This window comes from Pelophylax lessonae, assembly GCF_965119305.1.
Source record: "Pelophylax lessonae genome assembly, chromosome: 5".
In the NCBI taxonomy this organism is placed as follows: Eukaryota; Metazoa; Chordata; class Amphibia; order Anura; family Ranidae; genus Pelophylax; species Pelophylax lessonae.
In genome coordinates this window covers 288461852-288489786 of record NC_138772.1, presented here as the reverse complement: position 1 = coordinate 288489786, position 27935 = coordinate 288461852, and the positions used below count along the sequence as shown (strand labels likewise).

Genomic DNA, 27935 nt, shown 5'->3' with positions numbered 1-27935 from the left:
GAGCGATCGCAGTGTGACTGGCGGACATCGAGTCCGCCGGTCACACGCACTGACTTGCCTGTGAACGAGCCGCGGCGGAGCGCGCGCCTCGGCGGGCGCGGGCGCGCCCGCTATAGGCTCGCAAGTCAGTGACAGGCGAGTGACGTACCGATACGTCACTCTGCCTGGCCGGGGCTGACCGCCGCAGTATATAGTCGTGCGGCGGTCGGCAACCGGTTAAAGGATTTTTTAGACAGCTTTTTTTCTCCAGTGTTCCTGTGAGATCTTCAAGCAAGAAAGCTGAACTGGGCGACGGGCTGGATGTTGAGATCCGGTGGTCACCCCAGTTCAGCCTACGAGCGCGTGCAGGCCATAGCTCCGCGCTGGGTCGGCCGCGACAAAGTCCCATTAAAAGGACTGAACCCGCGAGTTAAACGTCTCGCTGAAACGCCAAAGACCATGAGTCACGGCGTCCGTATCGGTCGACAGCCCTCCCGCCCCGGTGGAGAGGGGTACTGTCAGGAGTTGGTGCCCGCCTGGTTCCGGTATGGTGAGTAGTATGTTCCCCCTTTTTCCCTGACGGGTTTTGTGGTGAACGCGGGCCCCTCTCTGTATGGTAAGAAAGAGTCCTTTCTATCCTATAACATGTCACAGATCCTCCTACTTTGAGTGTGATTTTATGTGTGCAAAAAGCCAGGAGGCTTGGTTTGGGAGCTAACAATCTATTGTATACATGTTTAAAAAATGTAATCTGTGGCATTCTGGGAATCTTATGGGTTAAGTATAAGCTACCTACCAGTCAGAAGCCACGGACATGTAGACTGCCTTCCAAATCAGATCTCCAGCTATTAGCAGGCCTCCCGAACGGCCATGCGGTCCGCCAGGGCCGGTACCGCCAACCACGCCATATCCCCATGCAGAGAGAGTGTTGTGTGCCCTGCAGCACACCGCTATTCAGTACAGGCCGCCGCCATTTTTTTTGCTGGATCGCACGAGCCGCCATTTTGGCGTAGCCTCGTGTCTCCAGCATGGGGGCGGCCATGTTTGAGGTGATCCTACACCTCGTGGAGCTTGGGGGAGGCGCCGGAAGGCGTGCAGAGGGGCGGAGCCGCCTCCTTTCTTCCTGGGCAGCCAGCCAAAAGACTTCCTGTTTGTCAAGACAGCGCTGTAACCTGTTGCAGTTTAACTCTGAGCATCAAGTGGTGAGCCTGGGGGTCTATCTCTCTCTCTCCCGATCGATAGGGATCCCTAGCAGGTAACACTAAGGGGCTTTTTGTGGCGCTGGTGGTCAAAAAAAAAAAAAAAAAAAAAAGTTTTTTTCTTTACTTTTGAATTATATTATCCAGGAAGTAACTGGAGTTATCATGGACCCTGCCACACATATTCCCCCACCTGTTTCCCTCGAGGGGGCCTCGGGACCCGCCGGTGCACAGAGTATAGAGTCATTTACAGCAATTTTGGAGTCTATGGTGGCTCGGGTGGAGGCGGCCTGTCAGGGACGGGGGTCAAGGAAGCGACCCCCGCCTACCCCTATACCATCTGACACCTCTGACTCAGATTCAGAGATGGTCACGGCAGTTGCAGGTTCCTCTGCAAGGGCTGTTATCCCAGGTAAAGCCCCCTCAGACAGTGAGGAGGACGCTTCTTCTCTTGCTATAATTCAGGAAGAAGCATTGGTGGACGCACTAGTTGTGGCAGTGCAGGAAACCTTAAAACTTGAGGCTTTACCGGCAGAGGCAACTGAAACAGAGATGCCTTTTGGTACTAATAAGCCCATCAAGACGGCGAAGGCTTTTCCTGTACCTAAATGTTTTGGTAATCAGATTAAAGGAGAATGGGAGCATTCTAAACGTACCTTTACTATTTCCAAGCGTATTGCTAGACGCTATCCGTTTGAGGAATCCATCGTTAAGAAATGGACGGTACCACCAGTCGTGGATCCGCCTATTTCCAGGCTGAATAAAGCCACGGTTATTCCAGTGGAGGACACTTCGTCCTTTAAGGATCCGGTGGATCGAAAGATAGAAGCAGAGTCCCGCACTATCTTCTCTCTGATAGGGTCAGCATTTAGACCAGTAATTGTTATTGGTCTAGTTTCCCAGACACTTACGGAATGGGCGAAAATGGTACGCCAAGATCTTAGGGGAAAAGATATTCCCCAGGAGACATCTGATTTGATGGAACAGATCATACAAGGGCTACGGTTTATCTGTGACGCAGCCTTGGACACTACTCCCTTATTAGGGCATGCATCTAAGTTAGCAGTGATCCTCAGACGTGTGCTGTGGTTAAAATGCTGGTCAGCTGACCTAGGTTCCAAAAAGACCTTGACCAATCTCCCTTTTCAGGGGAATCGTCTATTTGGGGCCAACCTAGATGAAATCATTAAGGATGCCACTGGGGGCAAGAGCACTTTTTTGCCACAGGCTGCAAAAGCTAAGGGACCTCGCAACAAGCGAGGACCTTTCTTTACCGCCCATAAAGGGCGCCCGGCTGGTACTAGCGGGAAAGGCAAGACTCCTCCAGGAGGGTTCAAGAAGGGCTGGTCGGACAAGCAGAGGACCAACCCAGCCAAACCCGAAGTAAAGGAGTACACAGCCTGAAGGTGCGCCCCCACCCGGTTTCAGGGTGGGGGGACGTTTTCACCGGTATTCAGGACATTAGATCGAGCATCAACCACTACTACCGGTGCGATTCTTCCCTTCCAACATTTAAGTACCACAGGAAGCGGTAGTTACCGTTCCCTGAATAGATCTTTTCCTTTACCTTTTCCTAAGATTAGTCCCGATACCTCACAGGAATCGGATCTGGTTGACCAGATAGGCCAAGTAGCCTCTAGTCGGGTGACTTCGGTCCCTGAGGTTCAACCAGAAAAGATCACCTTTCCTGATAACTATCAGGTATCTGATAAATGTGTGGGAACAGAAAACGACCAGACTTTCTCGGATGGTCGGGGCCAGATAGCTCTAGGGACGCCTGGTTCAGATCCAATCAGCGCCAGTGGTCCTAGAAATTCTAGGCTGGCCTCCTCAAGCCGGCCTGGCCGACTTGGACATGTTAGTCGCAGACGTTCCGTGGGAACTTCGTCTCAGGGAGTGTCTGTGGTCTCAAGGACCAATTTACCTTCGTGCTTTACAGTCGCTGGTTTTAATGGCCTGGCCATTGAGACCCAAGTACTGAAGGACAGAGGTTTGTCTACTTCAGTCATTCCTACCCTTATTAAAGCAAGGAAAGCGACTTCCAGCAAAGTCTATTATCTCACATGGAAGACTTATATTGCGTGGTGCGAATCTTTAGGATTTCCTCCACGTACCTATTCGGTGTCTCGAATATTGGCCTTTTTGCAACAAGGGGTTGAGCAGAAGCTAGCCTTGAGCACCATCAAGGGTCAAGTTTCAGCATTAGCAATCTTCTTTCAGAAGCCTTTAGCTACCAAATCCTTGGTGCGGAATTTCATCCAGGGGGTGCGGCACCTGGCTCCTCCAGTCCGCGCGCCCTTACCGCCCTGGGATCTTAATTTGGTTTTGTCGGTTCTACAGAAACCTCCCTTTGAAAACATCAGGGAGATTCCCTTGCTTACTTTATCCCAGAAGGTGGCCTTCTTGGTGGCTATTACTTCTGCTCGCAGGGTGTCAGAACTGGCTGCATTATCATGCCAGTCCCCATACCTAGTGATTCATAGGGATAAGGTAGTACTTCATCCTAAGCCATCTTTTCTTCCTAAGGTGGTTTCAGATTTTCATCTGAATGAAGATATTGTACTACCTTCCTTGTGTCCTCAGCCCAAGCATCATCAGGAACATGCGTTGCATTCCTTAGATGTGGTTCGGGCAATCAGGGTATACCTGAAAGCTACGGAATCAATTCCGTAAGACGGATTCACTTTTTGTGATCACGGATGGCCCCAGAAAGGGTTTGCCTGCATCTGCCGCGACCATTGCCAAATGGATTAGACAAACGGTGGTACAGGCTTATTCTATTAAGGGTCAGAGTCCTCCGTTCCCTGTTAGGGCGCACTCCACTCGAGCGCTCAGTACTTCCTGGGCCTTTCGCCATCAGGCGTCAGTGGTCCAGGTATGTAAGGCGGCCACTTGGTCGTCGGTACATACCTTTACAAAATTCTATAAAATTGATGTGACGGCATCGGCGGATGCCTCATTTGGCCGCAAGGTTTTGCAGGCCGCAATTTGAGGAGACCGGTGGTCTACCTCGAGGGTTTTTTTCTGTTTGAAAAAAAAAAAAAAAAAAAAAGAAAAATTTTTTCTCTCTTTTGTTGAGTCTCATCATTAAGGATGAGCATTGTAAACTTCTAGTTGGCACCGGTTGGGCCTTCTAGATTGGGATTTGATTTCATTTTCCCACCCCTCAGTTGTGATACTGCTCTGGGACGTCCCGAAGGTGGTGTATCACCGAGGACTACGTCTGTCAATGAGCGCTAGAGAAAAATGGATTTTTGTAAAATCTTACCGTAAAATCCTTTTCTCTTAGCTCATTGACAGACGTAGTCCCCGCCCCTCTGTTTTTTTGAGTTGGGTTAAAATCTCTAAAGACTGCTTTTTCACATAACTGATTTGCTGAGGCAGAGAGAGAGAGGATATACCCTCTGGGACTGCCCCTAGGGTGTGGCCAGAGCTTTTTAATTTCCTGTCTAGTCCTGCTCCTGTGGAGGCAACATAACCCGAAGGTGGTGTATCACCGAGGACTACGTCTGTCAATGAGCTAAGAGAAAAGGATTTTACGGTAAGATTTTACAAAAATCCATTTTTTTTCTTTATTTATATCTCATACTTCTCTTTTTTAATAAACTTTGGTAAAATATAGCAGATATTGCAGTCAAGCAAGCAGTAATGTACACCTCCATTCTCCACAGAAAAAAAAAAACATCCTACATTTGTTTTGGGTTTTCTTTATGTTTAGATTTGAGTTTATCATATTTTTTGCTGACCTGCGGTATTTATACTCCACTTTTAATCTGTATCATAATGGCAACATTTGAAAACAACCTTTTTAAGTACAAGGGCTTTAATGAGTATATACCACTGTGGGATAACAAATATTATGAGGAGTCGACTGATCTGGAAGACTCTGAACTATGTAAAAAAGCTGAGGTTCTATAATGCGAATATACTTAATTCCTTACAAAAATGACATACGAGTTTCCTCTTTAAAAGAATATAACTTTCAGATATTTTGAACTCTGTCATGCTATTACTGATCAACAAAAACGTACTGCTGTTATGCTACGTAACATGGAATGGATTTTACTCCTAGCTCACTCTTAATGTAACTACTCTATGCTTGCTAGTTCTTACAGTTCACTGTCACTGACAAGTAAAATTAAATGGATTAAACTTGTAGGCCCACTTATGGTTGAACAGTGGATAGAATCACTGCAAAGAGTTTTCCAAGTGTCTATATTACCATCCTTGAGACTTATGCAATGTTTCCTTCTGCACATAGTATATTGGACACCATCAAAGGCTAGGGCTCATCTTTTGCACCATGTTACATGTAACACCTGTATTTAGGGTGTAACATGGTGCAAATGCCTCTAGCCCCTCCCTTAAAATGGGTTCTTGGCACCCTCAGCCACTGTCGCATTTAAAAATGGTGCAGCTTTGTGGGGATCTGCCTACACAGCCACAGCATTCATTCACAGGGATCTGTGAACGAATGAATCATGAGTCCTGTCTGCCGTCTCGGCAGATAGACATTTGGTTCTCAGTTGACAATTAATGCAGTAATCCGTGCACTCATAGTCCATTGAATCTTCCTCCTTATCTCCAACTGACAGCCCGTAGTTTGCAGGAGCCTGGCATTGCATCCACAATAAACAGATAACGGGTACAATGCTTTGCAAGCTCCTGTAAAAAAAAAGTGCATTTTTTTTTTATTTTTTTTTATTTCAAAGGTGAACCTAGCCTTTAATAATGTACACACCTTTTGATAAAAAAGGTAAACTCTATCCTGCATTTTTGAAAGCACATAAAGGTAGCCCTAAAATATTTGAAAAGATCTGTTGTGGGTGGCTGATGAGCAACCCTACACTTGTACCCTGCTCTAGACATGAACAGACTTATATATACTATATACTCCCCTGTCACATATTATTATCCTACTTTTTTTGGATGGTTAAATTTTTTATTATATCATTTTTTTTTTTTTTTATTGCTTGTGTATCTTGCTTTAATTGCACTGCCATTGCATTGGTAGTGATGTAACAATGCTGTACAATGTTCTGTAGTACTTTGTGGTTGTGTTGGAGATCTGTCTCCATTTGTTTTGTAACTAATGGATTGTAGACTGCTCTTTATGTTGTTGTTTTTGCTCTGAACCACACAATTTTTTATACCCGTTGTTTTTGTTTTACTTGTGTATTAGACTCGCTTTAATGAGCTTTAGTATGTATGTTAGACTGGCATTTTACAAGCCTTAATGAGGAGTTAAAAATGCTCCCCAAGCACACTATAGGCAGTTCTGAAGCGTTTTACGGGCGTTAAGGTGCATTAAAATTGCTTCACAAATGCCTATTCCATTACAGTTAATAAGCTAATCTTCACGACCAGCAACCGTACCGCAACTGCCTGCCAGAGCATTTGTGAAGCGTTACCATAGACTTGAATGGGAGGCGTTGAAAGGCTTCAAACGTCTCCTGGCTCGACATGATACTTCAATTTCCAAGCGACGTGATGCTAACGCTTCATGTTTTGATCGTGTGAACAGCACTGTGTGCTGTCTATTGTATATTGTGCATAGGTGTTTAAGGGGCGTTTAACGCCTCTCAGACGCCTGCTTTTAATGTCAGTTTGAACTCCCATTTTTTTTACCATACTGAGGATCAAGTAGTCATTTTATGAACCTGTTAAAAATGTATTCAGTCGGGGGAGATGAACAGGCATGCTTGAGTGCCGTTTCACATTGATGCAATGCGGGAACCCTGCAAATCCATTGCGGGATCCCGCATCGCACCCGACCCACAGGCAGTTCACACTGCCATATGCGAACTGCTGGGAGTGTCAATACAAAGTTAATGACACCCCCAGATTAGTTCGCATATCGCAGTGCGAACTGTCAATTTGGAAAGGAATCAGATCGCATAGGTGTAAACACCCATGTGATGCAATTCTGGTGCGGACCAAAAAAAGGGTCCTGCACGACTTTGTTCCGAATGCGATGCAATTTCAGCCATACAATCTACATGGCTGAATTCGCTTCACACAGACATTGCATGTGATTTGCAGAGCAGTGCGGTGCGAATTACATGCGATGTCTGACATTGCTATAGTGTGAACCGGCGCTGACACTAGTGGGATCCTTTTCATTCTGTGTGTAGGTATTCTCCCCTTTATTTCTTCTTCCTTGTGCAGCCCTATGTATCTTTGTTGGGTTTTCATCTTGACCTAAAGCTGGATAAGCAATTCCTGTTTATCTGTGGGCTCTTTCCTTCTGCAGGCAGATAACTGATACCTGACAATACATATTCTGTGTTATCGTCCCTTTCTATTGTGTGTAGTTTGAATCTCGTATAGACAATTGCTCTGACTAATTTGGAAATGTTTTTCCACACACAGGTCATGTGTTGTTTTTTTCTGTGTTTGATTTTTCCATTATTGCTGTGGAATTTAAACCTGTGGTTATTATTTAGAAGTTTAAATATAAATGAAAATGATAAATGCATCATTTGTGTTATATACGCTTCATTAATGAGGCTTTCTAGTTACATTTTTTTCAATATGTGTTAAGTACATCCAATCTCCAACAGTGTGTGTTTACAGTATTTGACTATACAGGGAGTGCAGAATTATTAGGCAAATGAGTATTTTTGAGGATTAATTTTATTATTGAACAACAACCATGTTCTCAATGAACCCAAAAAACTCATTAATATCAAAGCTGACTATTTTTGGAAGTAGTTTTTAGTTTGTTGTTAGTTTTAGCTATTTTAGGGGGATATCTGTGTGTGCAGGTGACTATTACTGTGCATAATTATTAGGCAACTTAACAAAAATCAAAGATACAGTATACCCATTTCAATTATTTATTTTTACCAGTGAAACCAATATAACATCTCAACATTCACAAATATACATTTCTGACATTCAAAAACAAAACAAAAACAAATCAGTGAGCAATATAGCCACCTTTCTTTGCAAGGACACTCAAAAGCCTGCCATCCATGGATTCTGTCAGTGTTTTGATCTGTTCACCATCAACATTGCGTGCAGCAGCAACCACAGCCTCCCAGACACTGTTCAGAGAGGTGTACTGTTTTCCCTCCTTGTAAATCTCACATTTGATGATGGATCACAGGTTCTCAATGGGGTTCAGATCAGGTGAACAAGGAGGCCATGTCATTAGCTTTTCTTCTTTTATACCCTTTCTTGCCAGCCACGCTGTGGAGTACTTGGACGCGTGTGATGGAGCATTGTCCTGCATGAAAATCATGTTTTTCTTGAAGGATGCAGACTTTTTCCTGTACCGCTGCTTGAAGAAGGTGTCTTCCAGAAACTGGCAGTAGGACTGGGAGTTGAGCTTGGCTCCATCCTCAACCCGAAAAGGCCCCACAAGCTCATCTTTGATGATACCAGCCCAAACCAGTACTCCACCTTGCTGGCGTCTGAGTCGGACTGGAGCTCTCTGCCCTTTACCAATCCAGCCACGGGCCCATCCATCTGGCCCATCAAGACTCACTCTCATTTCATCAGTCCATAAAACCTTTGAAAAATCAGTCTTGAGATATTTCTTGGCCCAGTCTTGACGTTTCAGCTTGTGTGTCTTGTTCAGTGGTGGTCGTCTTTCAGCCTTTCTTACCTTGGCCATGTCTCTGAGTATTGCACACCTTGTGCTTTTGGGCACTCCAGTGATGTTGCAGCTCTGAAATATGGCCAAACTGGTGGCAAGCGGCATCTTGGCAGCTGCACGCTTGACTTTTCTCAGTTCATGGGCTGTTATTTTGCGCCTTGGTTTTTCCACACGCTTCCTGCGACCCTGTTGACTATTTTGAATGAAATGCTTGATTGTTCGATGATCACGCTTCAGAAGCTTTGCAATATTAAGAGTGCTGCATCCCTCTGCAAGATATCTCACTATTTTTGACTTTTCTGAGCCTGTCAAGTCCTTCTTTTGACCCATTTTGCCCAAGGAAAGGAAGTTGCCTAATAATTATGCACACCTGATATAGGGTGTTGTCATTAGACCACACCCCTTCTCATTACAGAGATGCACATCACCTAATATGCTTAATTGGTAGTAGGCTTTCGAGCCTATACAGCTTGGAGTAAGACAACATGCATAAAGAGGATGATGTGGTCAAAATACTCCTTTGCCTAATAATTCTGCACTCCCTGTAAAGCTGCCTAGGATATTATAAATACATTACTTAAACATATTGGTTGTTTGGTGGTAAAAATGTGTCTCTTACCATGGTGTATATTATTAAAAGTTGTAGTGTTAGAAATTAGAATGTAAGCTTTGACTTTATGCAGGAACTGCCCGCTTTAATTTTTTCCCTAAATTGTTAATTCATCCATCTCCAGGGCTTGCTTTTTGTGCCACTCACATTAAACCGATGCCTTTTTTTTTTTCCTGAAAATGTGTTTATTTACCCACTTAATGACCAGGCCTATTTCTGACACTTGTTGCTTACAATTTAATAAGAAAACAGTGAAGTTAGCCCAATTTATTTCTATAATGTAAAAGATGATGTTACGCTGAGCAAATTGATACCTGAAATGTCGTGCTTCAAAATTGCGCACGCTCGTGGAATGGTGTCAAACTTTGGTACTTGAAAATCTCCAAAGGCAACGCTTTAAAAGTGGATTTTAAATAGTTGCCGGAGATAGACTTAATAAGCACCACATCCCTAATATTGTTTGTAATTTTTGATGAATACAAATTTGTAAAATTGGTTTTATCAAAATTATTTTTTCTCCATCATTTATTTGTGTGTTTGCACCTTAAAAGCCCCATAACAAATTTCTAGACTATCTTTATCAACGCTTTTAAAGTGTCTACAGATTAGCAGTTTAGCGTTACAAAGGAGGTCATGTGCTACAATAAGTGCTCTCTTTAACGATCGCGACAATACCTCACATGTGTGGTTTGAACACTGTTCACAAATGTGGGCGCGACTTGCGTATTCGTTCGCTTTTGCACGCAAGCCCAAAGGGACGGGCACTTTAAATTTTTTATTTTTACACTGTCTCTTTTTAAGAATTTTTTTTTGATCACTTTTATTCCTATTACAAGGAATGTAAACCTCCCTTCTAATAGAAATAAGCAGGACAGGTCCTCTTTAATGTGAGATTGGGGTTCAAAAAGACCTCACATCTACACTTTAAAAGCAATAAAAAAAATATTAAATTTGCCCTTTAAGGTCGTCGCTCTGGTCCTCCAAGGGCATAGTCGAGTGAGCGCCATCTTGCCCAGCACCAGTAAGCGGGGAACATGACCGGGAAGCAGCGGGAGGGGGGTGGTCACCCCTCCCACCACCCATAAAAGTGATCCCGCAGCGAATCCACCACTGGGACCACTTTTATGTGAAAGAGGACAGCCATTTGTGTAGAAAAATACTGGGGTTATGGCAGCTAACGTCAGAGTAGCGATGTAAATACATAATATCAGAATTTAACAGGAGAAAATATCAAAATCAACAACCCGGATCCTTCTCTTTTTGGGTCCTCTTTGCTGCTCCTGGCCCCTCCCTCCTATCAAGTGCCCCCAAAGCAAGCGGCTATGGGGGTACCCGAGCCAAGTTGCAGCTCTCTGTGCCCATTCAGACAGAGCTGCAGTTCGGCCCTGCCCCCTCTCTCTCTCTCTCTCCTAAATGGCTAACTGATTTTGAATGACAGCCGCGGGAGCCAATGGTGCCACGGCTGTTTCTCAGCCGATCCAGAGGGAGAGTCCCGGATGGCTGGGAGGGAGATGGGAATCAGGTAAGTATTAAGGGGTGCTGGGGAGGCTGCTGCATACAGAAGGCTTTATATCCTAATGCATAGAATGCATTAGGATAAAAAACCTTCCTGACTTTACAACTCCTTTAAAGGATAAGTTTACCTTTTAATTAGAGGAGGAAGAGGCTGTATTTGGCACCCTACCACAGGAACTTATTTGTTACAGACGTTATATTGACGATATTTTTATGGTATGGGAAGGAGACATGGCAGATCTGCAAACATTTATGGATAGGTTGAATAGTAACACCAAAAATATCACTTTAACATGGAATTTGGAGAAGGAAAAGATTGCCTTTCTCGATCTTGAGATTTATAAACGCGAAGGTGCCTTGAGAACAAAGAATTTTTTCAAACCTACTGATAGGAATGCATTTATCCCCTTGGATAGTTGTCACCACCAGATGTGGCTTTGCAACATTCCAAGGGGACAATTCACTAGATTAAGACGCAATTGCGCTTCGGATAGTGACTATCAAGTACAATCAAAGGTTTTGGAAAAGCGTTTTCTTGAGAAAGGATACAAAAAGGACCCCATTAGAAAAGAATTGGAGGATGTGGGAAGGAGTAACCGCGATACTCTCCTGAATGGAGACAAAATTAATCCAGTGGATCCAGGTTACAGAATAATTTTTGATTACAATATACACTACAAAAAAGTAGAACGTATTGTTAAAAAGTATTGGCCTATCCTTAAAGAGGACAAAATTCTAGGACCCCATCTGACAGAATTCCCTAAGTTTATCTACCGGAAGGCCCCTTCACTGCGAGATAAAATCGCGCCTGGGGTTGTTGACCCACCTCGTATCAGGGAGAATCATATTTTTTCTTTTCTTTCTGGCACCTATACATGTGGGAAATGTGCTACATGTAAGAGCTGCAAGAAGAATCTAAAGAAACGAAAAGAATGTGTAGCTACTGCTACTAATAAATCATATAAAATCAAAAATCTGATCACCTGTAAAACGCAAGGGGTGGTGTACATGTTACAGTGTGAATGCCGCCTTCAGTACATAGGACGTACCTCTCGTGCTTTACACGTCAGAGTGGGCGAGCATATCACTAATATCCGTAAAGGTTTAGAAACGCATAGTGTCTCAAGACATTTTAAAAAATTCCATCAAAAAAAATCCCAGTGGGTTGCAATTCTGGGGAATAGAGAGAGTCCACCCACACTGGAGAGGTGGGAATTTTATTAGACAGTTGAGTCAACGGGAGTCTTATTGGATTTTTGAATGTAAAGTTTTAACGCCATTAGGACTCAATGTTGAGTTTGATCTCAACTGTTTTATTTCTGACCGATGAGATATTTTTTGCCTTTTTATTGTTCCCATATTCTTATATTTTATATTTTATAGGGAATGTATTTATTGCTTTGTTCTTTGTCCTTTATAGTATTCACATTGCGGTTTATATTTAGTAATTTTAATAATTTTATGTGTATTATTGTGTATATGTCACTTATTGTTTACATTTATGATTAGGCAATGCTCAGATACGCCATCTAGTGGAGAGTTGAGATTTAGCCGGAGTCACAATGACGATTACCACCCATTGAATCCTTTGGATTATGGGAAGATGTATTATTTTAAATTCGGGCATAGTATATTTATTAAATTGTATTTAATGTATTTCCCCAAGCTGGTTCTTGTGGAAAGTTTTTAAATTGCCCGTACACACTGCATATAAGAATACAGGCTGGTCCTGGCTTAAGGGATATGCAGTGTTTACTTCCTGCCCTTAGTTTACATCACTTCCTGTTTACATCACTTCCTGTTTACATCACTTCCTGTTTCCATTTGGAATCATACTGATTAGTTGATTGAAGACAGGAGGTGGGCAGATCATATTGTCATAAAAGACGGGTCCGCAGTATGGTACGTGACCCTTGCTGAAGAAGTCCCGCTTATTTTCATGGACGTAACGCGTACGAGGGATGTCACGTGACCCGCGGCCGCCTCTTACTCTTCCGGGTTGGTGGACCTGATGCACGCCTGCTTGCAAACTCTGCAGATATGCGCTGTTATTTTCTTCAAAAATGTGAGTTGTTTACCTATATGGATTAAAGAGTGCTTGATTGCATACAGAGAGCATTAGATTGTTCTTTCTTTTCTCCTACACATATTGGTAACCTTGTTTGAGGAGCTGACAGTGCATTGGAGGTGTAATCATTTACTACGCTTAAGGAAAAAGTGTGAGGATGCTTTGATTTTGAGATGAAATGCTGGTTGACCCTGTAGGGTCTCTTTGTTAAGGTGAGCGGCAGTGTGAACAGGTGGTGGGATTGCATGAGCACTCGTGGAGACAAGCACCTTATGGAATTGCCCTAGGACCACTTTACACTGGAGACTTTTATCTGTTTATATGGACACCTATTAACACTGGGACTCTGCATGATTTTATAATTTTACCACTAGGATTGCGCTGCACTATTTTTCTATTATGTTTTCAGAAGGTGTTTTGGAGATATTGCCCTTGAGTGCTTAGCTGCTGGTCCATTTATTAGTGGTGTGTACAAGAGTCCAGCGCTGAATATTTCTCTTTATTTTATTTTTTTAAACTTACTTTACCAAACCAAGCTGTTCATACATAGTGGCAGTTAAAGGGATGAGACAAACTATTTAACACTGACAGGGGTGCTTACAATGGCCAGCTTACACACATTGTGCAGGCATGGCCCGCTGTTGTCACTGTCAAGAAGTCTGTGCAGAGCATTGTAGCACACCCCACAGAAGATGCTAGTTTGGTAATCCCTCTGAAGATATTCTTCTTTCACTGAATTGAGTGGTGTAATATCTCTGACACACCCTTAACACAAGTAAACCACACCAGTTTAAAATGACCTTGAGTATATTGAAGGTAGGTGAGTTGACAAAGACAAGGCTATACAACTGTAATCACAACCTTATAATACGTTACTACTATGGTATGCAGTCATAAAACAGACTTAAATATGGAGATTTTTCACTAAAGGTGACTGGGCCCAGATTCCACCACGTTTATCACTTGACTTGTAACAGGCTTACCAGACTCCAAACAGAGTAGCTACAAGAATGTTAAAACTTCAGGGAGCTGAGCTACTTCTGAAACTCAAAGTTGGCCCTGCTAAATCAAAGACAAGAGGAGCTTGTCCCCAAATTGTAATTTTTTTTTTTTTTGCTAGCCTAGTTGGGGCCCAAGTGGGGAATCTTGGTTAGGTCCATTAGTCTTTTAGAGGCGTTTGTAAGGTGATACTTTAGGAAAAGGAATGGAAACACTGATAGGTGAAGATAGTTTGAAACAAGCTCCAATGGGAGGAGGGAGCAGGGAGTAGGAGGAATTCAATTTCTATTAGATGTCCTAGGTCTGGACATGTGACATAGCAATATCTGTTTTTCTGTAATTTGTATAAAATGTGTTTTGAATACCCTCCCTCACCAATCCTTGTTCACTTGTTTTTATGGTGGAGTAACCCCTTCCAGCTTAACCTCTTTACCCCCGCTCACTGTGCCTCTACTGCAGCACAGTGGCTCATTCCCGTCCAGCGACGTAGACCTACGTCGCTGGACTCCTCCCCTTGTGGGCGGCGCTCGCACGCCGCCGGAGGCTCGCTCCCGCTGTATTCAGTCACAGCCGGAGTCGGGCCAGGGGAGGAGCAGCGGGGAATCGAGTTTGGAGATCCGCACGCTTGTGTAAACAAAGCGGGCGGATCTCCTAAGTGACAGACAGTGACAGATTGCAGGGTTCAGCATAGCTGAACATCCGATCTGTCCCTGTGTCACTCAGTCACCTCCCCCCACACACGTTAGTAAGCACCAGGCATACATTAACCCCTCCCTCTCCAATAAAATTAACCCCTTCCCTGTCAGTGTAATTTTTACAGTAACAGTGCATATATATAGCACTGATTACTGCAGTAATGTCACTGGTACCCCCATAAGTGTCTAAAATGTCAGTCAAGGGTTCGATCTGTCCGGCGCAATGTCGCAGTCCCGCAAAAAAAATGGCAGATCGCCGCCATTACTCGTTAAAAAAAAAAAACACCAAAAATGACAGAAATCTTTCCCTTAGTTAGTAAACGCAATAACTTTTGCGCAAACCAATCAAAATACGCTTATTGTGATTTTTTTTTTTACCAAACATAGGTATCAGAAAACAAATTGGCCAAAAATTTAAAAAAATTTTGATTTTTACATTTTTTTGGGGGGGGGAAATTTCATTTAAAAAAATGTGAAAAATATTGTTATTTTTTCAAAATTTACGCTCTTTTTTTGTTTATAGCACAAAAAGTAAAAATCACACAGGTGATCAAATACCACCAAAAGAAAGCTCTGTTTGTGTGAAAAAAAGGACGTAAATTTCGTTTGGGTACGGTGTTGTACGACCGCGCAATTGTCAGTTAAAGTCGCACAGTGCAGAATCGCAAAAAGTGGCCTGGACGTAAGACAGCAAAATCCTCCGGTGGTTTATAGCTTGAACTACAGATAGGCTGACCAGATGTATGAGATATACTTGGCGACCACCAGATCTATACTGAAATGTAGAGGCCACAAGTGATGATTGGCAAAATGTGCCACACTGAGAAGTCACAATAAATGCTGAAGTCTTCACCTTAAATTGCTGAGGGGCATATACAGAAATATATAATATCAGGCTTGGTTTTACACTTTAGACAGAATTCACATAGTCTAGGAGCAGCACATTCCCGGTGCTTCTTTAGATGTGTCAGAGCCTAGAAACAGCACATCACCAGGGCTCCTTTAGAAGTCACATTGTCTAGGAGCAGCGCCTTACCGGTGCTTCTTTAGATGTGGCACAGCCTAGCTATAGCAAAGATAAACAGCAGGTGCTGTGAGTGAATGTACACAGGCAGGGTCTGAAAGAGGATGGAGGAAATCAGCAGCTTTGAGATGCAACAAAAAATGAAAACCATCTTTATGGGGAAAAAACTATGGCACCAGCTTCAACTGGAACATACAGTGGGTACGGAAAGTATTCAGACCCCCTTAAATTTTTCACTCTTTGTTATATTGCAGCCATTTGCTAAAATCATTTAAGTTCATTCTTCTTCCTCATGAATGTACACATAGCACCCCATACTGAAAAACACAGAATTGTTGACCTTGTTGCAGATTTATTAAAAAAGACCAATATCACATGGTCCTAAGTATTCAGACCCTTTGCTGTGACACTCATATATTTAACTCAGGTGCTTTCCATTTCTTCTGATCTTCCTTGAGATGGTTCTACACCTTCATTTGAGTCCAGCTGTGTTTGATTATACTGATTGGACTTGATTAGGAAAGCCACACACCTGTCTATAGAAGACCTTCCAGATCACAATGCATGTCAGAGCAAATGAGAATCATGAGGTCAAAGGAACTGCCTGAAGAGCTCAGAGACAGAATTGTGGCAAGGCACAGATCTGGCCAAGGTTACAAAAAGATTTCTGCTGCACTTAAGGTTCCTAAGAGCACAGTGGCCTCCATAATCCTCAAATGGAAGACGTTTGGGACGACCAGAACCCTTCCTAGAGCTGGCCGTCCGGCCAAACTGAGCTATCGGGGGAGAAGAGCCTTGGTGAGAGAGGTAAAGAAGAACCCAAAGATCACTGTGGTTGAGCTCCAGAGATGCAGTCAGGAGATGGGAGAAAGTTGTAGAAAGTCAACCATCACTGCAGCTCTCCACCAGTCGGGGCTTTATGGCAGAGTGGCCCGACGGAAGCCTCTCCTCAGTGTAAGACACATGAAAGCCCGCATGGAGTTTGCTAAAAAACACCTAAAGGACTCCAAGATGGTGAGAAATAAGATTCTCTGGTCTGATGAGACCAAAATAGAACTTTTTGGCCTTAATTCTAAGCGGTATGTGTGGAGAAAACCAGGCACTGCTCATCACCTGTCCAATACAGTCCCAACAGTGAAGCATGGTGGTGGCGGCATCATGCTGTGGGGGTGTTTTTCAGCTGCAGGGACAGGACGACTGGTTGCAATCGAGGGAAAGAAGAATGCGGCCAAGTACAGGGATATCCTGGAGAAAAACCTTCTCCAGAGTGCTCTGGACCTCAGACTGGGCCGAAGGTTTACCTTCCAACAAGACAATGACCCTAAGCACACAGCTAAAATTAACGAAGGAGTGGCTTCACAACAACTCCGTGACTGTTCTTGAATGGCCCAGCCAGAGCCCTGACTTAAACCCAATTGAGCATCTCTGGAGAGACCTAAAAATGGCTGTCCACCAACGTTTACCATCCAACCTGACAGAACTGGAGAGGATCTGCAAGGAGGAATGGCAGAGGATCCCCAAATCTAGGTGTGAAAGACTTGTTGCATCTTTCCCAAAAAGACTCCTGGCTGTATTAGATCAAAAGGGGGCTTCTACTAAATACTAAGCAAAGGGTCTGAATACTTTGGACCATGTGATATTTCAGTTTTTCTTTTTTAATAAATCTGCAACAATGTCAACAATTCTGTGTTTTTCTGTCAGTATGGGGTGCTATGTGTACATTCATGAGGAAGAAGAATGAACTTAAATGATTTTAGCAAATGGCTGCAATATAACAAAGAGTGAAAAATTTAAGGGGGGTCTGAATACTTTCCGTACCCACTGTAGGCAAGGATTAAAAGATAACAAAGCTGCATTGTCATTAAGTGAATAACCACTCCTGGACCTCCACTGTATATATACATTATTAGTTTTGACGTTAAATCCAGGGGTTATGGCAGCAGCTAGCTGCTATGACTCCCATATTTTTTTATACAGTGGGCGATTCTCTTTCACATAAAAGTGATCCCATTGGCAGATTTGCCACGGGATCACTTTTAGAGGTGGCGGGAGAGGTTTCCCCCCATTTCCTGGTTGTCTCCGGGCTTACCGGACCTTTTTGGTTAGCCCAGAGCCAATCCGATGCTCTCCGTGGCTGGGCTGGAAGCCGAGTGAGGGCGAGATAGACCCAACTCGGCTCTATTGCCTTGGAGAAACAAAGCAATGTCCCTTCCGCATTCCGGCCTTAAAGGGATGATTTTTTTCATCTCTTCAAGGCCAAATGACTTGAGTATTAATGTGAGATCTGAGGTCTTTTTGACCCCAGATCTCGCAATAAAGAGGCCCTGTCATGCCTATTTCTGTTACAAGGGATGTTTACATTCCTTGTAATAGGAGTAAAAGTGATCCAAAAAAATAAAAAGTTAAATAAGAAAAAAGAAGTTTAAAGTGCCCGGTCCATTCGAGCTTGTGCGCAAAAGCAAGCGCATACGTAAGTCGCGCCCACATATGTAAACGGTGTTCAAACCACACATGTAAGGTACCCCCGCGATCGATCGAGCGAGAGCAATCATTCTAGCCATAGACCTCCTCTGTAACTTGAACATTTTTTAAAGGTTACCGGTTTAAAATATCGCCTATGGAGATTTTTAAGTACTGTAGTTTGTCGCCATTCCAATTTTAAAGCATGACATTTTGGGTATCTATTTACTCAGCGTAACATCATCTTTAACAATATACAAAAAAATTGGGCTAACTTTACGGTTTTCTTTTTTTATTTTTTTTTTTATTCAAAAAAGTGTATTTTTTCCAAAAAAAGATTGCGGTTGTAGGACTGCTGTGCAAATACGGTGTGACATAAAATATTGCCACGATCTCCATTTTGTTCTCTAGGGTCTCTGCTTAAAAAAAAAAAATGTGTGTGTGTGTGTGTATATATATATATATATATATATATATATATATATATATATATTCCAGCAAAAAATACTGATTTTAACTTGTAAGAAACATATGTCAGAAAAAGCCTTGGGCTCCAAGGGGTTACAACAAGGTCTGACAACATATGTCAGATATAGGCCTGGTTTTTAACCCCTTCATGCTGACAACAAGGTCTGACAACATATGTCAGATATAGGCCTGGTTTTTAACCCCTTCATGCTGATGGAAAGCAAATATACAGCCTCAGCTTCAGGGAGTTGTACCAGGGTGATGCCTGCAGCTAGAGGCATCACCCCGGTACCGTTGTTTAGAGCCAACGGTCGGATTTCTTGTAATGACAACCAATGCCACTGAGCAGCCGCTCGGCTGTCATTACAAGGACACCTTCCGTGGCTTGCCTGGGTCTCCCATCCCACCGGGAGACCCGAGCGGCTGGCAGAAGACCTGAAAATAGCCAGATTCGGCTTTGATAGGGTATCCGATATAAAAACCCGGAAGTTATGTCATGACATCCCTTCCGGGTACTGGTGCCTTAAAGGCGCCAGATTTTTTTAAAAAATGACAGCATTCAAAACAGCCAAACTTGGCTTTTTTAATGCTTTTAAGTGCAAACGAGGGATTTGGGGTCTTTTAGACCCCTGATCCCTCCATAAAGGGTACCTGTCACTGCCTATTAGTGTCACAAGGGATGTTTACATTCTTTGTGACCGCAATAAAAGTAATCAAAAAAACTTTTTCTCTGTCGCTCATTGACAGACGTAGGACTGATATCTTGATATCCATAGGGTTATACTGCCCCCTACAGGAGTAGGACACTAGGCAGGAAAAAAGTTCTGGCCACACCCATGGGCAGTCCCAGGGGGTATATCCTCTCTCTCCCTGCTACAGGATGTCAGTTTTTTTCTGCCTAGTCAGGAGTAAGGACCCAAGATCCTTGCTGGGATCTTTGGTCCTGGCAAGTTTTTTTTTAGTTAGCTTTTTTCTCCAGTTGTTCCTGTGAGATCTGGGCGACGGGCTGGATGTTGAGATCCAGTGGTCACCCCAGCCGGCCTACGAGCGCGTGCAGGCCCTAGCTCCGTGCTGGGTCGGCCGCGACATAGTCCCACTGGACGGGGACTGGCCCCGCGAGTTAAACTTCTCGCCAGGTTGCCTACGACCAGTCTGAGCCTGAGTCGCGGCGTCCTTGTTGGTCGACAGCTCCCCCACCTTGGTGGAGAGGGGTTCTGTCAGGAGTTGGCGCCCGCCTGTTCCGGTATGGTGAGTAAAATGTTCCCCCTCTTCCCCTGACAGGTTTTGGGGTGGACGCGGGCCCCTCCCTGGGATGGTCGGACCCTCATGATCCCGGGTTCCCCTCTGTCCTGTTACGCACCCCCACTTATCTGCCCCTCCCCCCCCCCTCCCCCTCACTAGTGGGTTGTAGGAGGTGATTTCAGAGGGCTGAATCTAGGTTACAGGCCGCAGATAGGGGCGGTGGGGTGTGCCGCTGGTGTTGACCTAAACGATCGTGCGGGGGGGGGGTTACTACCAGTACTTTTCAGGTCCATCTGCCGATCGATCCGGGGGTAGGCACGCGGGGTCCCCTTTTGAAGCTGCGGACCGTGCGGGGCCGCCATTTTCTTGTAGCCTACATGTGCGCTGCATGGCGGCGGCCATCTTGGTACACCCAGCTCATCTTGCTTGAGAGCTGAGCAGCTGTGGGTGTTACTGAGGACGTGTGAGGGGACGACTCGGGAAGATCGCTCCACAAGACTTCCTGTCATGTAGACAGCGCTGAGAACAGTCCTGTTTGAACTCTGGTGCATCGTGTGGTGAGCCTTTTGGGGGTCTCTTTTCTCTCTCTGCGGGGGTCTCGAAGCACGCTGTCTGACCACTAAGGGGCGCTGTAGCGCTGGGGGATTCTTTACAAAAAAAAGTTTTTCTTTTATTTTTCAATTTTGTCATATTTTGCTGACGGGTTCCCCTGGTGTTGCCATGGACCCTGCTGCACATGTGTCCCCACCTGATCCTCTCGAGGTGGCCGTGGGGCCCTCCGATTCGCCGCTCACCATTGATGCGCTTTCGGCGCTCCTGGAGTCTTTTGTGCCCCGGGTGGAGGTGCCTGTCAGGGACGGGGGGCTAAAAAGCGACCCCCGCCTACCCCTGTCTCGTCTGATGCCTCAGATTCTGATTCTGAGTCAGTCGCTGCTGCTGCGGGTCCCTCCTCTGGGGCTGCTGTGTCGTGCCCCGTCTCCTCTGATAGTGAGGATGACCTTTCTGCCTCCGCCATAGCACAAGACAAGTCGCTGGTGGACGCACTGATTGTGTCTGTCCGGGAGACCTTAAAACTGGAGGTTGCACCTGCGGATGCAGCTGATACAGAAATTGCCTTTGGCACTCGCAAGCCCTCCAGGGTGGCGAAGGTGTTTCCCTTTCCCAAATGCTTTGACGATATCATTAAAAAGGAGTGGGTCCGTCCAAAACGACCCCCTGGGATGCCCAAACGGATTGCTAGGCGCTACCTGTTTGAAGAGTCCCTCCTTAAGAAATGGACGGTACCACCTTCTGTGGATTCGCCGGTTTCCAGACTAAAGGCTACTGTCATCCCGTTGGAGGATTCCCCGTCCTTTCGGGATCCGGTTGATCGTAGGGCGGAATATGTGTCCCGCTCCATATTCTCCCTGGCAGGGTCGGCCTTGAGGCCAGTGTTTACCATTGCTCTGGTTTCGCAAACATTGACAGAATGGGCTAAGTGGTTACACCTTGACCTGGAGGGGAGAAGTCTCCCCCCCCCCCCGCCGTGGCGGAGTTGCTGGAGCAGATGGTGCAGGGGCTACAGTTTGTTTGTGACGCCGCGCTGGACGCTGCTCCATTGCTGGGGCGCGTATCGATCTCGGCGGTGGTCCTCCGGCGCATGCTATGGTTAAAGTGCTGGTCGGTGGATCAGGCTTCCAAAAAAGCCTTGACTGATCTCCCTTTTCAGGGGGATCGCCTGTTTGGTGCTACCTTGGATGAGATTATCAAGGGTCTCACTGGGGGCAAGAACACCTTTCTACCACCGGCTACTAAGGGTAAGGAACCTCGTCGCAGACGGGGACCTTCCTTTTCAGCTCACAAGAAGTTTTTTCCCTCCTCTGGGGCGGTTGACAAGGCGAAGCCCTCCAAAGCCCCCCCAGGGGGTTTCAAGAGACCCTGGTCTGGTAAGCAAAAATCCGGTCCTACCAGACCTGAGGATAAGACCACTTCAGCCTGAAGGTGCGCCCCCACCCATATCAGGGGTGGGGGCGTCTTCGCTGGTTACCGGATTCGTGGCTCTCCAGAATTCAAGACAAATGGGTTCACACAGTCGGGATACAAGATCGAATTTCGATCGCTTCCACCGGTGCGGTTCTTCCCTTCCAATATGCGACTGTCCCCGGATCGCCTAAAGGCTCTGTTGGGGGCAGTGAGAGGTGCGTCCAATTCTGGACTTGAAGGCGGTCAATTGTTTTGTCCGGGTGCAAAAATTCAAGATGGAGTCCATTCGCACAGTGGTGGCCTCCCTGCATCAGGGGGATTTTCTAGTGTCCATAGACATCAAGGATGCCTATCTTCACATTCCCATTTACGCAGGACACCAGCGTTTTCTGCGCTTTGCTGTGGGAGAGAACCATTATCAGTTTGTGGCATTACCCTTTGGTCTCGCCTCTGCTCCCCGGGTCTTCACAAAGGTTTTGGCCCCAGTTCTGGCGCTGTTGCGGCAGTGGGGCATATCGGTTCTGGGCTACCTGGACGACCTCCTCCTCCGTGCGGAGTCTCCGCTGGCTCTGTTGTCAAACTTGGAGATCACCATGATCTCTTTGGAAGAGTTTGGGTGGCTGGTGAACCTGCAGAAGTCATCCCTGGTTCCCGCCAGGAGGCTGGACTATCTGGGCCTGACTTTGGATGCGTCCTTGGCCAACGTGTTTCTCCCTGCGGAGAAACTCCAGAAGATTCAGTCGACGACTCAGTTGTTACTGGCCGCCAACTGGCCGTCCCTTCGGACTTGCATGAGGGTTCTGGGACTGATGATGGCATCTTTCCAGGCAGTACCTTTTGCTCAGTTTCATACGCGGATTCTCCAAAAGGAGATTCTTCTCAAATGGAACCGGAATCCTGATTCCCTAGACAATCGGATCCAGCTGAGCGGGCGGACCAGGGAGTCTCTGGTTTGGTGGCTTCGGTCTCCGATGCTCAGTCAGGGGGGAAGTCATTTATTCCGATCTATTGGACGATTGTCACCACGGATGCCAGTTTATCCGGGTGGGGAGGGGTTCTCGGCAGCCTGTCTGCTCAGGGGCTCTGGTCCCTGGAAGAATCCAGGTTGCCGATAAATGTATTGGAACTGAGAGCGATCAGGCTCTGCCTGGTTCACTGGACCGAGCATCTTCGGGGCTGCCCGGTTTGGACTCAGTCAGACAATGCCACGGCCGTGGCTTATGTCAATCACCAGGGGGGCACCAAGAGTGTTCTGGCGGCCGTGGAAGTGGCCGACATTCTTCGTTGGGCGGAACGGTTACGGCTCTCTCCGCAGTTCACATTCCGGGCGTGGAAAATTGGAAGGCGGACTTTCTCAGCCGTCAGACCTTGGATCGAGGGGAATGGTCTCTTCATCCAGAGGTGTTTCACCAGTTGTGACTTCGTTGGGGCACCCAGGATGTGGATCTGTTGGCATCTCGGCTCAACAGGAAGGTGCAGAGGTTTGTAGCCCGCTCCCGCGATCCTCTGGCGGACGCCACAGAAGCACTAGTTGCTCCGTGGGGGCAGTATCAGCTGCTGTATGCCTTTCCTCCTCCTCTCAAGTTGCTGCCGAAACTTCTTCACAGGATAGAGTCGGAAGGAATTCCAGTCATCCTTGTGGCTCCAGACTGGCCTCGTCCCGCCTGGTACGCCGACTTGGTCAAGCTGGTCGCGGATGCTCCTTGGCGACTTCCTCTCAGGGAGGATCTGCTGTCTCAGGGACGATCTTCCATCCTGCTTTACGGTCGCTGGCTTTGACGACTTGGCTGTTAAGAGCCAGGTGCTGAAGGACAGGGGTTTATCTGCTTCAGTTATTCCTACTCTGATTAAAGTGAGGAAAGCGACTTCCAGAAAGATCTATCATTGCAAGTCTTATATCGCGTGGTGTGAGTCCCTCGGGGTTCCTCCACGTTCTTACTCGGTGACTCGGATATTGGCCTTCCTGCAACGGGGGGTTGAGCAGAAGCTGGCCTTGAGCACTATCAAGGGTCAGGTTTCAGCATTGGCGATCTTCTTCCAGAGGCCACTGGCTACTCATTCTCTGGTGCGGAATTTCATCCAGGGGGTGCGGCACCTGGCTCCTCCGGTGCGCGCGCCCTTCCCGCCCTGGGATCTTAATTTAGTGTTGTCGGTTCTCCAGAAACCTCCCTTTGAAAATATTAGGGAGATTCCCTTGCTTACCTTATCCCAGAAGGTGGCCTTTTTGGTGGCTATCACTTCTGCACGCAGGGTGTCGGAACTGGCCGCGTTGTCCTGTCGTTCCCCATATCTGGTGGTTCATAGGGATAAGGTGGTTCTTCGTCCGAATCCATCCTTCCTTCCTAAGGTGGTTTCCGACTTTCACTTGAATGAGGATATTGTGTTACCTTCCCTGTGTCCTAAGCCCAGTCATCCTCAGGAGTTTGCGTTACACTCCTTGGATGTGGTTCGGGCGATCAGGGTGTACTTGGCTACTACTGACTCTTTTCGTAAGGCTGATTCACTTTTTGTGATCACGGATGGCCCTAGAAAGGGGTTGCCTGTGTCTGCCGCGACTATCTCCAGATGAATCAGACAGACGGTGGTGCGGGCTTATTCTATTAAGGGTCGGGTTCCTCCTTTCCCTGTTAAGGCGCACTCTACTCGGGCTCTTAGTGCTTCCTGAGCCTTCAGGCGTCGGTGCTTCAGGTTTGCAAGGCGGCTACCTGGTCGTCGGTTCATACCTTTTTTTTTAATAAGGTTGATGTGCTGGCATTGGCGGATGCCTCTTTCGGCCGCAAGGTTTTGCAATCCGCTGTTTGAAGGGACCTTTGGTCTACCCCGGGGGTTTTGTTTTTTTCAGGTGGGTCTCATCTGCTTGGTTCAATGAGTCCTCTGTTCTTCTGGTTGGCTCGGTTTTGGCCTTCTGGATTGGATTTTATTTCTATTATCCCACCCCTCATTTATGGCAGTGCTTTGGGACATCCCTACGGATATCAAGATATCAGTCCTGCGTCTGTCAATGAGCGACAGAGAAAACTGGATTTTTGACTTACCGTTAAATCCTTTTCTCTTAAGCTCATTGGCAGACGCAGTACCTGCCCCTCTCGTTTTTTGAGTTGGGTTGGTATGAGTCTCTGACACTGCTTTGTTACATAACTGACATCCTGTAGCAGGGAGAGAGAGGATCTACCCCCTGGGACTGCCCATGGGTGTGGCCAGATCTTTTTTCCTGCCTAGTGTCCTACTCCTGTAGGGGGCAGTATAACCCTACGGATATCAAGATATTAGTCCTGTGTCTGTCAATGAGCTTAAGAGAAAAGGATTTTACGGTAAGTCAAAAATCCAGTTTTTTTAAACGGACAGTGTAAAAAAAAAAAAACAAAAGAAGAAGAAAAAAGTTAAAGCTCTGCGTACTCGCACACAGAAGCGAACGCATACGCAAGTTGCACCCGCATAGGTAAACGGTGTTTGAACCACACATGTGCGGTATCGCCGCTATCCTTAGACGAAATAAATAATTCTAGCGCAACACCTCCTCTGTAACTCTAAACAGGTAACCGTTAAAAAATTTGAAAGCGTCGCCTATGGAGATTTTTAAGTACCAAAGTTTGTCGCCATTCCATGAGCGTGTGCAATTTAAAAACCTGACATGTTAGGTATCTGTTTACTCGGTGTAACATGATCTTTCATGTTTATACAAAAAAATTGGGCTAACTTTACTGTTTTGTTTTGTTTTTTTAATTCACAAATGTGTATTTCTTCCTAAAAAATTGCATTTGAAAGACTGCGCAAATACCGTGTGACATAAAATATTGCAATGATCGCCATTTTATTCTCTAGGGTCTCTGCTAAAAAATACATTATATATATATATATATATATATATATATATATATATATATATATATATATATGCAACCTATGTCAGAAAAAGGCTTGGGCTCCAAAAGGGTTAAGTGGTAAAATGAGCGTTTACTATCACTTTAGTCCAGATTCACACTATTGCGTTGCGGGAAACGGCATATGATTCCTACAGGAATTGCACCGCATTCCTCTTCAAATCACATGCGATTCTTTGCAGTGCGATTTGAGCCATTCATGTTGTGTGGCTCAATTTACGCTGTGCCCACACGAAAGGTGCAGGCTGTTCCCCAGTTCTGCTTAGGTGTAATTGGTAGTACACATAAAGGAAAATGCATAACTGGAAAATACATGATGCAAGTACGGTAATTAAATTGGTCTTGTGATACTTGCCATAACAAAATGTAAAACTTATACGGGAACAGCTTGACTCTTGCTACCTTTTTAATGTTTTGTGTGCCTGTATTAATATTTTAGCTTATTTATGATCTCTTGATTTGTTTTTTCTTTTAGGTTGAAATGTTTCTTCTTGGATATGCATTACAGCACACAATAAAAGTATATAGACTGTATAAATATGGAACCGATGAATTTATTACACAATATCCGGATGACCAGGCAGATTGGCCTGTGGTGACTCTCATAACGGAAGATGACCGACATTATAATGTTCTAGTTAGAGTGTGTGAAGAAACAAGTCTATAGATATTGTATCATGTTATATAAATGATTGATGCTGCCACTGTTTTAAGATTGTGCTGTTACATGAACTTGTCGTCTCTTTTATTTGGGAACCTTCAAGAGGTCCTCCTTGGAAGAACTTCAGTGCTAGATTGGAATAATAAAGACTACAATGGGTTTATGGGTGAAGGAAGTTATTATCCTTAATGACATCCCACTGCTTTATAGTAGGTCATTTGGTATTTCTGAAAATAAATTCACAGACAAGAAGAACCTTGTGGATCCCATACATCTATGATTGATATTTTGGGTTTATTATCCATATTTCTGACTATGATTCCCACGGATGCCTTTGCAAAGTAAAACCTTTTTGATTTTTGAAACATTTCTCTTCTTTTCATTTGCCTTGTCTATATATTTTCATGTTCTACTTCATACTTTAGTTGTAATTCAGTCTCTAGTTCAAATTGCTGGGCTTGGCCTCAAAGGACCATTACTGTTAAATATTATCTTCTGATCACTCTGACTATTTGTGGGGAAATATATGAAATGGTAGTATTCGGTATATAAATCCTTTTTTATTATTATTCTCATCATTCTTTTACAAGTGTTATAAGCATTCCTGGCAGTGTTATCGTTTGTCTCAACTCCTTTCGCTGTCATATTTGCTAGTGACGTTGGTCTGCATGTCATTAAAGGGAGAAATATAAAGCATGTCATTAAAGGGAGAAATATAAAGAAAGTGATGTGTTAAAAAAAAAAAAAAAAAAAAAAGTTAATCTACTGAATACTAATATAGTATGTAATACGTTTTACAGTTGTCAAAATACAATATTTTTCATGTTCTTGATCTTTTATAGAGAATTTATTTGAAGCCCAATACGAGTAGGAGAAACCTCTGCAGCTTCTCGACCAGGTGTTTTTCCTTTGTAGTACTAATATAAATTACGCACTTCATAACAGGGCTTGAAAAATTCCTGGCACCAGGTCGCCATGGTGTCTAAAAATTGTGTCCTGGCGCCTTGGCTTTTGTTAGCCCATTCACTAAGGCCTGGCGCTGAGGCAGCTGCCACCGCAATTCACCATTAGTTGAGCGGCTCACCAGTCTGGAGTAGCCAAGCAGTGATTGGCTGAGGCGGAGGTGACTAGGCCTGGGTGTAAGTGATGAAACTGAGTCCCTGACAAGTGAAGCAAGGAAAAGCAGCAGACCTGAGGGGCCTTGGGGCAGGGACAGGGTTGGAGCAGGTGACAGATGGTTATGTAGGGATCCGAACACTGGGCTGGAGGGGTGTTGTATCATCTATGACGCAGCAAAACACACGTGTGCTGTCAATGGCACAGGGATACCTCCTGGGGATGTACACTGTGGGCAGGAGCTACTGGGGAATACAAGTCCCAGTATGTGCTGTACCTCCATTGCAGACTGTGATAGAACTACAGGTCCCAGCACATGCTGTGCCTCCATTGAAGACCGCTATAAAAGTACAAGTCCCAGCATGTGCTGTACCTTCATTGAAGAGAGTGATAGAACTACACGTCCCAGCATGTGACGTGTCTTCATTGAAGACCGCAATAGGACTACAAGTC

General features: G+C 45.1%; 1 protein-coding gene across 2 annotated transcripts in view; it reads left to right on the top strand.

Moving 5' to 3' along the window:
* The window catches only part of OTULIN (OTU deubiquitinase with linear linkage specificity), a 135376-nt gene extending 108838 nt beyond the window's left edge, over nt 1-26538 (top strand). For both annotated transcript variants that reach the window (XM_082258413.1, XM_082258412.1), the window contains one exon: nt 26181-26538. In XM_082258413.1, the coding sequence (XP_082114539.1) occupies nt 26181-26372 (192 nt within the window). In that variant the 3' untranslated portion in view covers nt 26373-26538. The remainder of the gene's footprint in view (nt 1-26180) is intronic.
* Nucleotides 26539-27935: the final 1397 nt, after the last annotated feature.